Source organism: Labrus bergylta, chromosome 3, assembly GCF_963930695.1.
Source record: "Labrus bergylta chromosome 3, fLabBer1.1, whole genome shotgun sequence".
Taxonomy (NCBI): Eukaryota; Metazoa; Chordata; class Actinopteri; order Labriformes; family Labridae; genus Labrus; species Labrus bergylta.
The window spans coordinates 17342263-17355074 of NC_089197.1; the positions used below are offsets into that span (position 1 = coordinate 17342263).

At 41.2% G+C, this 12812-nt stretch overlaps 1 protein-coding gene across 4 annotated transcripts in view; it reads right to left on the minus strand.

Moving 5' to 3' along the window:
* Window positions 1-1866: 1866 nt before the first annotated feature.
* pcdh17 (protocadherin 17) overlaps window positions 1867-12812 on the minus strand; it is a 55179-nt gene continuing 44233 nt past the window's right edge. For all 4 annotated transcript variants that reach the window (XM_020635884.2, XM_020635883.2, XM_020635882.2 and 1 more), the window contains exon 5: window positions 1867-6828. In XM_020635884.2, the coding sequence (XP_020491540.1) occupies window positions 6128-6828 (701 nt within the window). In that variant the 3' untranslated portion in view covers window positions 1867-6127. The remainder of the gene's footprint in view (window positions 6829-12812) is intronic.

The window sequence follows — 12812 nt, forward strand, 5'->3', positions numbered from 1 at the left end:
ACACACACACACACTCTCTCTCTCTCTCGCTCTCTCTCTCTCTCTCTCTCTCTCTCTCTCTCCCAAAGCCCACACTCTCCCTGCCACGTTTTTCAATTTGCCTCCCTTCTCATAGACTTCCACAAATGAAAGGAAACCCTTGTCCTTTAACTTGAATATGATTAATACCTTTTCTACTTCATGTTGAAAAGATCTTCCCTCCATTTGCACTTTTAGCCAGCTCAATAAAGAACAGTACTTGATTAAATCTCATTAGCACAGTTATTTGAATCAAGGACCTTGATAAAAATGCAGAAATATGATTTCTCTGTCCTATCACGAGAAATCACTCACTCAATTAAGACTTAAAATATAAGACTTCAGAATCCAGTAAAGTTGTTAATTCATATTCCTATTTGTGTATTAAGCTTGCATTATGTTACCATGACAATTACCCCCATTTGTTCCCACGCTAAACATTGGCTACTTTGGGGTAGTTTCTCTGCCTTTTTTTGCATTGGAAGTTGTTGGTTTGAAGAAAACTCGTACCACAGGGCCAAATGAGACTGCTTGTTATCTTTAAGAATGGTGTTTTTTAAGAGCACTCCTCTGCCATCTTTTTAATTATTATCTGCCTGACGGCTTGGATACAAACAGAATGAAACCTTGGTGCATACCAATGTTCTGCAACTCATGAGTAAAACATACCCTCTGTGGTCAAACTGAAAATGTATTTGATCAAGTCCTTTTCAAGTGATAAATGGAATAATTTATCTTGATTCTTTAGTGAATAAGTTATTTTTTGGAAAAGTATTTTTTTTGTGCACACAGAGCACTAACATTGCCACTCAGTGCTGTAGGAGGGATCTTTAGATAATTACAGACATTAAAGACATTAGTTTTCCATCAAATGATCTTTGTATTTAAATTCTTAAAAAGTTTTCCAATATCTAATTGCTTTAGCGCCAAGACACAACTATTGAGAAAGATTGTTGTCTGCAAAATATCTTAATTCTAAGACAGCAGAGCAATTCTGGTTTCACAAAGGCACCGAGTCATATGTTCATCTGGGATTAACCAGGGGTGATGGAATCGTTTCCTTACATTAATGTAATGCTGTAACATTACTGTTTGTAGTTTCCATTTGTATTGAGAAACACAGAAAAAAAAAGCCCAAGAAACACATTTGAAAGCATCAATACTTAAAGCCGCAGTCAGCTCTAATTAAGTTTGTTTACTTTTCTTCACTATGAAGGAGGTCACATCTACTACTGCCAGTGTGTCTTCCTTCCTAACACCTACTATCCAGTAATTAGACATTGATTAAACCAGATATGAATAAGCGAATTGGAGGCATACAAAATACTTCTCTAACCACGGGCAAGTGTTGGACAGACTTCAAATTGGCCTCTGAATATGAAGCTAGCTTAAGGGAAGAGTGCAACATCTTCTCTGAGAAACATTAGCACACATAATTTCAAGCTCCGTTTTTATTTGCCTCTGAGCAATTAGAAGAAAAAAAAACATAGTTTGAGCAGTAATCTTTCATGTGGCAAAAATCTAAACCAATGTTATGAATGAAGAATCTCTTGCCTAAAGCTACATTTTAACTGTTTGTGTGTGAGAGTGCACGGGAAGGAGGCGCATGCCCATGTGCATTTAAAAACCAATTGAAAAATCCAATTTTTATCTTTTCCTAAGTATGCTGGCACTTAGAAAGTAAACAGTGAATCTTATTTGACAAAGCAAAATTGGCTGTGAGGATGCTTCAGGGAAAGACAGAAAAAAAAAAATATGGGTCTGCGAGTTTATCTCTGGGGAGGAGAGAAATTAAATCAAAGCCCCGACTAGCCATTCCTCACAAACTCATACAAGGACAAGAGCAAACATTATTAGTAATTGTTTTTTTTATTTGATCTTTTCATCTTTTTTTTTTTCAGATAGATCACAATGAACACAGCCTTTAGACAATAGCAGTTGAAATAATCCATACAAATGAATGTCTCTGGTGATCTTTCTTTTTTGCACCAGATGCCCGTTATAGCGTGGAGCCCTATGCTATCAGTGTGGGCTTTGGGGGTAGAGGGAGGGAAAGGGGGGGGGGGGGGGGCTGGGGGAGGGTTGAGTGAGGGGAGGACACTGACAAACATTGGGTGCTTATTTAACTAACCAAAATGGCATGTCGTCTCAGCGTTTGTGTGTGAAGCAGTTGCCGTCTGAGTCTGCGTGCACCTGCATCAGTGTGAGTCAGAGACCAGAGGCGCTTAGCCACATTCAGCGAGGCCCTGTCCTAATCACTTGGTAAAATCAACAGTCTGAAGTGGGCTAAAAGAACCCACTCTAGAGCTGAGTAATGCACTGCCAACAGTCTTTGTTGCCAACAGGCCGTAATTAGTCAATAATGAGAGGCCTTACATTACGCTCAATCTCCAACTATGAGTTGACCTCATCAGCCACGTGCTCTGCTCTGTTAGACAGAAAATAGCCTGAGAGAGGGGCCATGGCTTTAAAGAGAACCTTGCATCCACTGGACCAGGCTCATTTCATGCCCACAGGTCGTGAGTGTACAGACTGCGGCCAAGCCAGTAGAACGCCATTAGAGGGGACAGCACTTTAGAAGTGATAGTGACTGTTTGTGGCAGCCAGACTGAGCAACAGACACAATCCTGGGGGTGACCTTTGCACTTTGTCTGAAATAATGCCCAAATGAAAGCCGGAGCGCAGCAAGAGAGGTTTACTTGGAGTTGGAATTAAATCTTTTGCACACAGATAAAATAAATTAAACAAGAAGAAAGGAATTGTTTTGTCGACATGGAAAGGAAATCAACTTGTACATTCTCACATCCTCACACACACATATACACACACACACACACAAACACACACACACACACAAACACACACACACACACACACACACACACGCATTCGCAGAGGAGAGAATGCTTGATCCAGCATGAAGGCCAAGCACAATGAGATAAAAGAAAAATAAAGCATGAACACAAGTGTGAAAGTGTCACATTTGTCTGGGTGGTGTTTTGCCCTCTCTTTCAGCCTTCGTTTTACCTTTAAGGAGCTATGCATTTAAATGAAAGGCAGTGTGCTGCTGGAGTGCCCGGGTTATTTGTGTGTGTGTGGGTGTGTGCAAAGCAGCAGTTTTGTTAGGATCACATTTGCAGCATGCACTTTGAACAGCCCATTTAAACCAGAAGATGTTAGCAACGGACTTGTCTGATCTATCCAGATATTTGAGGGAGATCACTGACAAATAGTCTTTTTTTAAATACCCATGAGCATTTTCCTCCTTAATCAAGTCTTCCAAGCCTTCTCTAAAAAACAGCTTCGGTCACCTCCAAATGGAAAAAGAAAGTGCAAGGGTAAACTGAAACCAAATACTTTATAGACGAAAGAGAGGGGGGAAAAAGCTAACAGTTACTTTGCTCCTCAGAGGCGACAATGCAAACAGCTGCAGAGAAAAGTAAGCAAATGAAAAGTGAAATCAAAGAAGCGATGGCAAGGAGGCAAAAGATACAGCAGTATGGAAGAATGACAGGAGGATGTCCAAACACGTTACTCAATTAGGAAAATAATGCAAGAGCAGAAATACCAAAATGCTCAGATGTGACAAGTTTGGAGGTTGTGCTGTCTCTGCCGTCAAGATACCAACTCAGAAAATACACAAAAACACTTAGTACACCAGGAGGTGTATGAATGTAAGTCACTGTTCCCTCTCATGGCTGCATCTTCCATAGATTTGGTGATTGTGGTCATCTTCACCCAGAACACATCTAGTCTAATAGCCTACTGTTCTGCTCATTTAACGCACAGAGAATATTAGAAAAAGCACCTCCCATACTTATTTCAGAGAGTGGCCGAAATGTGCCAAAAATTTCAAAAATAAATGTCTGTATCATTTTTTTATTGTTTAAGAAAGCCTGAATGTGAAGACACTTGGTTATATATAAACCGTGTACTTAAACAGCTAAGACATCAAATCCAAAAGTAACTTCAGATAGAATTTCAGATGTCAAGTTTCTCTGCAAAGAATGAGAATTCTAACATGTATCGAGGAGTACATACATAAAGGACACAGACTGCTGAAAAAGAACCTCTTTTGGTCCTTTATAGAAAATGCACATTCTGGTGGACCAGGGCTTTAGAAGCAGTCACAAGCTCCACAGATACAACAAGCTCTCCGCAGAGACAGTAAGGCAGTTTTATGATCACCAAGGAAACCACTCCACCTTCCATATGGCAGGTTTCTTTTTTTTTCTTTTTTTTTTTGGAAAGAAAGTAAAAACGTAATGAACAGAAAATCCGCATCCTAGTTATTGTGGGAAAAAAAAAATAGCTGCCCTGTAAAAATCTTGCTCAGTAAAAATATTCAAACTGTTTTTTTTCCCCTTGTGGTTGTTGCTTTTTGTTGTCGGTTTTTTTGAATTGTATTGTAGATCAGCTGGCTCATTAAGCTTTTAACAGTTACTATATTTGATCCAGCTGGATCTCAGGGTAAAAAGAGGCGACATCTCAAAAGCACTGAAGCCAGCCTGCAAAGATGCAGAATAGAGAAGAGAAAAAAAAAAATAACAACAAAAACCCAAACTAAAGCAAACTCACAGAGTTCGACAGCTACTAAGGCAACTTTTGCCAAATACAATATAAGCCCATGTATATTGCAACACAACTATATATTAATTTAATAAAATACACAATATAGCTTTTGTACACATAACAATTTGGCTCAAATGCACAGAAATTGCAGTAAAATCAATAAAAATATGTCAACTTTTTTATGTAAACACATCTAAATTGGATACATTTACACATATAATGATAGTATGTATAGTGATAATGTGAAGGGACATTTTGTCGTTTGTTTATATTTTTGGGTACTTCGAAACAATGGCAGTGTCCTTTGCAGTTCTTTGAGTTTATACCCCGCTCTTGACCTTTCCTTGAGGACACTTTTTTGCTGAGATTCCTCAATTTATTTTTTTCTTAAAAAATGTATAAATACTCAGTTAATATTTGGACACTATACATGGATTCATACATATAATCATCTATATAATCATATAGATATCATTTTTTCACAGTTGAGAAAAATGTCCCTTTTTATACAACTTGTGATTGCCTTAAGGCAGAGTCACACACATGATTATTCACTGTACACAAGGGACTGAAGCTGATGATGTTCATGTAGAAGACAATTACACAGATGGCCACTTGTGTTTAAGCATTAGTGTGTGTGTGTGTGTGTGTGTGTGTCTGTAGTATCAGTGCATGTCAGTGTATCCGCACATGTATGTGCAAAGCGTAGTGCACATGTGTAAAATTGGTGCGTGTCAGCAACATGAATGTTTAAATAGAGGCGTGAGACAGACACAACTTACACATGTGGCTACAAATGACAGGTGAAACAATGGTTACACTGTTAATAATTCTCCTTCAAGCGTAGCGTTTAAGCCCCTTCAACCAAAAGTCCACAACCAACCCGAGCGAGTGCCTCCCCTGAACGACCAATCTCCTCATATTCAGATACAGGATCTATCACGTGTTATATATGACCTACATTAAAGTCAGGAAAGATAAGGTTGTGTCGTTTTTTCACCATCCGAAATAGATTAGAATTTGTTTCTCTGTTCGATTGTCGTGTCTGACCATTAAAAGTCCTTTTCCGTTCAGTTTCTATGGCCATCACACATAACAGAAATCCACCTACACACACTTAGATATGTAGGGTTTCACGAGAGACCATGAACAACACACTTATGAGCTGGTGGGCACTTAGATAATAGTTTGCGAGGTGCAAGAGGAATAAGCCTCTGCAATTTGCGAAAGAATCCAAAACAAAGAGTTTATAAATTCAGTAGAATCCAGGTGTTCTGTATCAAGTTCCTTTCATGTTTGTAGGGATCTCAGCACCTAAACTGGTGCAAAATCTCTGACATTAAAAATGATCGCATTGTCCGTCCTGTATCGGTACTTCTCGACAACAAATACAGTGAAAAGAGCTCCTCGTCATAAGAGCCATTTAACCTTTCTGATTTGTTTTGGTGAAAGTTTTGGCATGAGAGTTTTTGGAACAGCATTCTATTCCTCTCTCTTCCTCCCCACGTTTTTTTTTTTTTTTTTGGAGTCCTTTGTGTCACTTCCTGAGTGTGCCGGTGGCCTCACTTCCTCTGCAGTCCTGCAATAGTTTGTCGATGTCTCTCACCACCTGGTCAGCGTCCATTCTGTCACGGTTTACGTTCCCAGGCTCCACCTGCTCCAGGACGCACTCCATTTCACTTGTTGCCTCTTGGCTTATCCTGGAGCGAGCCTCTGCCAGCACCTTGGCTACTGGATCTGAGGGAGGCAAGGGTGGGTAGACCCCCTGGTCTCTGCTTTGTTTGGTTGGTGAAAGGTACTGACCATCAGGAGGGCCGTAGTGACCGGAGCAGGTGGCGGGGGGAGGTTTGCCTTCAGCTCCGTCGGCTGGGCTTTTCATGGAGGAACAGGGAGACATGGTGGAGCAGCCTTTAGTAGGACTGCTCGAGACTGAGGGAATCTCCTGGAGCAGTGGACTGAGGGCACGTTTCGCCTTCAAGTAGGGCTTGACATTGGCGACCAGGATGGTGTGATCGCGCCTCTCTTTTCCAAATGTACAGAATGTCTTTTTGCCGTTTGGGTTGACCGTCTCATAGGTTTCTGTCTCCGGCACAGTCTCCATCCCTGCTGGTACAAACATATTGTTGCGGTAGTCAACGCCCTCTGCCTGGTTTCCTCCAGCGGGGAATTGGGGCATCCAGCAGCGGTCGGAATGACCCAGAACTCGGCACTCCTCTGTACAGTTCACACAATCCTCATCTGTAGATAGGAAAAAGGGAGGGGATGGATGGGGAAGAAAGTAATATTTGTGTCAGTAGTGTGCATAGAATAGTAAAACCACACAGGGAGAGGTTAATAGAATCATAGAACTATTATGAAACTGAACTGTACAAAGAATTGGATCCCAAAGTTAGGAGAGCCGAGCCAAGCCTAATGAAATGATGTAAAATTGGAGGAGCCAGCTAAGGATGTCCCTTTCCAAAATCTGTGAATGCATGCACAGACACAGTTTTCCAAGGGACTGGGGGACACCTGCTAGCATTTTCCAAAGCTCTGATCAAGGGGATGGCAGAGCATACAGAAGGGATGGAGAGGGAGCGAGAGAAAAACAACAACAGTTGAGGTTTGGCACAGGCATAGTGCCGTTATCATAAATTCATGTCAGTGGGCTTTGAAGCCCTCCCTAGACAGAGAGACTGTGCCAAATGGCTTGTGCTTCTTCCCTGTATGTTTGTGCCTGTTTATTTGTGTGCTCCTTGTTGTTGTCGTCTGTGCATGCATGTGTGTTTAAGTGTGTCTGCCTATGCATGTGTGTGTGTGTGTGTGTGTGTGTGTGTGTGTGTGTGTGTGTGTGTGTGTGTGTGTGTCTCCTCTTTCATCTCTATTCAGAAGGATGCACACTCTGGCTGATTATGGGAGTGTTCATGCCTGTGTCAAACAGATCCAGAACTTGGTTAAAATAATAATAATAAAATGAAAAGAGGAGCAGATTTTTTTTCTCCTCTTGGGCGTGAAGTGAAAAATAGAGAGAGAAAAAAACAGAGCATCTGTTGTCCCATAAATGGAATTTTTCCATTGGCTGGTTGGGATGAAACCAAGGGGAGGTGCACATAAATACAAAATCCTAGCCATTGAGAATATACACATAAAATCTGTACATCTACGTATTTATTTCTCATCCCTGGTGAGTACATCAAACGTGTGATATGTTTGATATAGATATTAAAACACTGATTTGCTAATCTCATTTTATGACACTTACAGACGCAATTCAGCTGCACCCCAACACGTTTCAGTACACTGTCTTGAGCGACTTTCATGCGAAGAAGCATGAACTCAACAATACAGGCTAGACAAACCCAAAGAGGCAATAACACACAAGCCTTAAATTCTGCTATCCAGTAAAATCCATAGTTTGTTTGCACAGGCGTCTAACCAAATGCAGCAGCTCAGGCCACTTTGCATATTGGGTTTTGAGATATGAAATGCATCTCTGCCTGTTTATGGAGCCAAATGCTGTAAAAAAAAAAAAAAAAAAAAAAAAAAGCAACCATTTGCTTTACTTTCCTTATAGCAATGCAACCAATGCAAAAAATAAGCTTTTTAGAACAAAGCAGACTGCAACAGATCTGAGGCAGCTTTCTTTGTTAAGAGGAATTAGGCAAGTCTTTTCAGTGGGGCTTAATTCCTACACCATTGATGTTTGTGTAGCCCAGTGAGTGTGTAAAAAAACAGAAGTGGCAGACAGAAATATTTGAACTTCAACATGATCACACACTTAGAAAATGGCACTACTTGGAGCTGAAGAGCATTTGAAACCTTTGTGAGACGATAACATTCCTCTTAGGCGATGCAAAGCCACCCCATAAATTCCATTTTGTGTTGCATGGACCTTTCCAGCATGGTGAGAGTGCAGCTCTTAAAGACCACAAACTTGGGAGTCGTACAATCTTTTGTTGATGCAAATGAGCGTGCAGAGTGGATGTGCTTGAGTGCACTTGGCTAGGCTGTCTTCGCTGTGTTGCGGGTCAGCAGCCTTGATTCCTGAGAGACTGCCCTCCTAAGCTGCAGAGATGAGCTTAACACTTCACAAATGTTTGAAGAAGCCAAACAGTGCCGGCAGAGAGAGAGGGAGAGAGAGAGAGAGAGAGAGAGAGAGAGAGAGCCTGACATTTCCCATGTCGTGGCAGTCATCTGAAAAGGAAAGAAGGTGAGCTGGAAAAGCCAAGGCCAGACCAGTTTGAAATGGACTACATTCAAATGTTGCGCGGGGGTGAGCGAATGCATCAGCACGCGCCGCAGAGCATTTGCGTGCGTCTATGCAAGAGCGATTTTAGATTTGAGTAAGAAAGTATAAACAACGTGTCAAAGCACAAAGATCGATGATATGGTTGGGGGACTGTACAGCACATACATAATATAAAACCGAACACTCTTCCCAACCAGAACATGCTATTACTGCAATCCATCACCAACATAGACCCTACGTGTAACCAAGCTGAACAGCTGGACAACCACTGCCGCTCTCACAGCCAGCTCGCATGCAGTCCAGACACACACAATTAACTCGGCCCTCTACGATGTCTTCATGCTCTCAGAGGTGATTGTCCATTCACCGAGTGCATATTAAAGCATAAATAATCCATGCAGACATATTTCCCTCTATTTAGTCGGTGGAAACCTCTGATAGATTATTCATGTCTCAGCTGCACGTTCAACCTTGAGGCGTTCTCCTCGTATCTATAGCTAACAATATGACATATGAGAGCAAGGGTGACATTCATCTCCCTCCCCCCCTCCCCTCTCTCTCTCTCTCTCTCTCTCTCTTTATTTGTCTCTTGACCATGGCTCCAGTGGCTCTTCGGGTTTGGCAGCAGAAGCATCCACCAAGGACATATTTGTCTGTGATGATTTGGCTACCAGGGGTGTAGTCTGTCTCTCCGATATTTCTCTCAGTGCTGAGTGTGGTCCAAGATGAATTACGCTGATAAAAAGCTGGAACATGAAAAAAAAAAAAATCACAATTTGCTTCAAGACTTGGTCAATAACAGGATTCAGTACTGTTATGAAACCCTGATAGACTGCTTAGTTTGGTTTTATTTAAAACACAAAATATTGTTTAGAAAGGAATCATGATTCCTTATAAGCTTTACTATTTTCTAAAAACGATTTACCCATCCACTTTTATATATTGTGTTGATATCCTCCTTGTGGATGTCCTCCATTAATCATTATCTATTCTTTTTCTTTTTGCGGCATCCTTACAACGAAAGTACTATTTGTTATAAAGTCAAAACCTCCAGATAGCTTCAACCTCATGATATCAATCTATGTTTACAACAAGCACACACTATTTTATCTTTCAGGGTTCACTCCTGTATCAAGTCTGCAATCTTGGGCACGGATATTGTTTGGCTTTAGAAAAAAAGTGTCCTTTAATCTCGTCTTGCATACAAGCCTTGAAAATACCCGCTACGTTTTTATAATATCCATGTTGGCCCTGAACCAAATGGAAACAAATGGAACGCAGACAGGGGACGACGCAGTGACATCCAGTAAGAATTTGAGATGATTCGGTGTAGAGTGTGACTGAAGCGTATTAGACATCAGGCAAAGGAGGAAGGAAAATTCAGCTTTATTTACACGGAAAGTGTCACTGACACTTTGATTGAATTGTCAGGAGGGGTTCTCATTGGATGTTTGTGTCTTTGCAGCCCCATTGTAGACACTTGACCTGAATCCCTGATCGAAATCAGATATTTATTACACCTTCATTGACAACAAAAGAAGTTTAATTAACTCCACACACTCTTTTGTACTTGTGGAAGCCTTCTTTTAAAAGCAAGAAGACACCACTATCTCACTACCTCTGGCATGGGTTAATTGACTCCCTGTAGACTCCCTGTATCGAAGAAGACTGGGTAACAATGAGCAAGATGGGATAGCTTAGGTATGTAGCTGCCAGTTATCTTCACTGCAAAAGCACATGAAATGGTTATAAAAGTAGCAAAACAGCTTTAAGAAATGTTTGCGCTTAAGGCCAAAGGACGCACGGTTTCAAAAAAACCTTTACCACTTCAGACAGCCCTTAATACAACATCTTAGCAAAAGAAGGAGATGATCCTGTTTTGCTACGTTATTTGTCAGCATCAGATATTGCTGTTTACAGGGTGAGAAAGGCAGTGGCAGTGAAAGACAGCTGAATGAAAGATTTATCAATTCCTATCTGACCAGATGATGTGCCTTAGCTAGATGTAAAAATATGTTCTTACATGTAGCGCTTTAAAAGGACTGGGACATTTTTAGAGGCAGTTCTTGCTCAATGAATTATGAATCATCTGAATGAATAATTTCAATAATGAATTCCTTTTAAAATCAGAGCAGATCTTCTAAAACATAGTGTGTAATGACTGTCCTATGTATTCAGAGCAAGAAGGTGAGGACAGTGCATTATGCTTGAGAGGGTTAGGTTCTGCAAAGTTTTTTTTAATAAAACCCTGATAACAGTTTCTAGCGCTTATTGACACCCTGGCTGGTTATACAGAAATCAACCAAAATATGGGTGAACCAAGAAACCAAGAAAGAATGTGGGTGGTATTTGGGTTACAGGAAGTGGTCCTGCAGTTGTATGTGTGATGCCCACAGAGATCAGCAACAACAACAAAAACACAATGATTGGATGAGATGGTACGTACCAATACAGGCATGAACATCCACCCATACACACATACACCCACAACGTCAACTATCACAACCCCACTTGATATGACTCACAACCCAGAGGCCACTGTAAAATGTCAACATGTAATGATGTTGATATTAAAAAAACTCCAATAACCCAAAGGGGTCACAAATTGAAAAAAAAAAGCTAAAGTGAAGGAAAAAAAAATCCATACAATTAAAAAAACAGTGAACCCCTTAAAACTGTGTCCAGCTGTCACTTAGCTGGTAATCACATAGAAACAGATGCATTTTATCACCATCTGATATCGCCGGTGTTAACAACATCCTAAAAGCCTCCCACAGCTTTCTCACCATCACAGCAAAAGTGAAGGTGCTTCTTCTACTGAGCTGTTAAATGTCTCTCATGTCTCTCCAAATTATATTAAAAAAAAAAAAAAAAACACCTCTCTGTTTTCGTTCCAGAAATAATCTTTAACTAAATTAACACTTAATCAAATAGGGCCACATGCAATCACATAAAGGTGGGCTACAAGGCAAGGGCTTCATCCTCAACACAGACTAATAGAAAGTTAATGTTGGACTTTTCCTCGAGTCCTGTTTGTTTCTGCATTCCTCCATCGTATTTCTCAAACTTTCAGGCTGGAAGCTTTCAGCATGCTGCATGAAGGATGTGCACCTAAACCTGTGGCTGTAAAAAAAAGTGTGCTTGTGTATCAGTGTGTGTCATAAAGCATGGAGTGATTTCCCTAAACACCCTTTTCTCCCCCAGACGCCTGCCCCCCCGGCCCTACATGCCCATCCCTCCTCGCTTTATTACCCAGCCCTGTGATTAATGTCCCTCTGTCACACACTCTGCTTCCCAGAAAGGGAGGGAGGAAGAGGGAGCTATACATGGAGACTATGGCGAGCAAACAGAGGACAAACTCATAGCTCGAAAAGTAAAACGCTTACAAACCCATAGCAATTTAGCATCCATCAGGGTCGGGGTGAATCACTTTACCATCAGGCACACCTGCATGGGTACCGATTAGACAGCTCAACGTGCCAGCAAAGTAGCCTATGAAGATGGAGAACGATCAAAAATAATGTGTGTGTTTCTGTGTGCCTGTATGTATTTGTGGGTTTTGAAGTTGTGTGATGGTTAATGCCCCCCCCCCTCCAACAACCCACCCAAGGTGGACAGGAGGAATGGCAGCTGATGAATCGCGCCGAGCATCTGTGACAGACCACGACTGCACCTGTTCACCTGAGGGAGCTCGCAGTGTGTGTTTGTGTGCGCATTATGTGTGTGTATGTGTGTGTGATATTGTGTTTTTTAATCTCCTCGCCTACTGCTATGCGACCCAGCTGATCCAACTCCCCACCCACCCCACCGACCCCCTTTAATTCTCAGCCAATCAGGAAGACTAAATATTTGAACTGCACAGATGAGAGAGTCTCCTCTTTGACTGAGCTGAATGTTTAGTAAGTATTCTGACTCCTGGGGGTTACAGTCTACTAAATAAAAACAGGTTAAGGAAGGCTTTTCAAACTGTGTGTGGTTTTGGATTTTTCACACA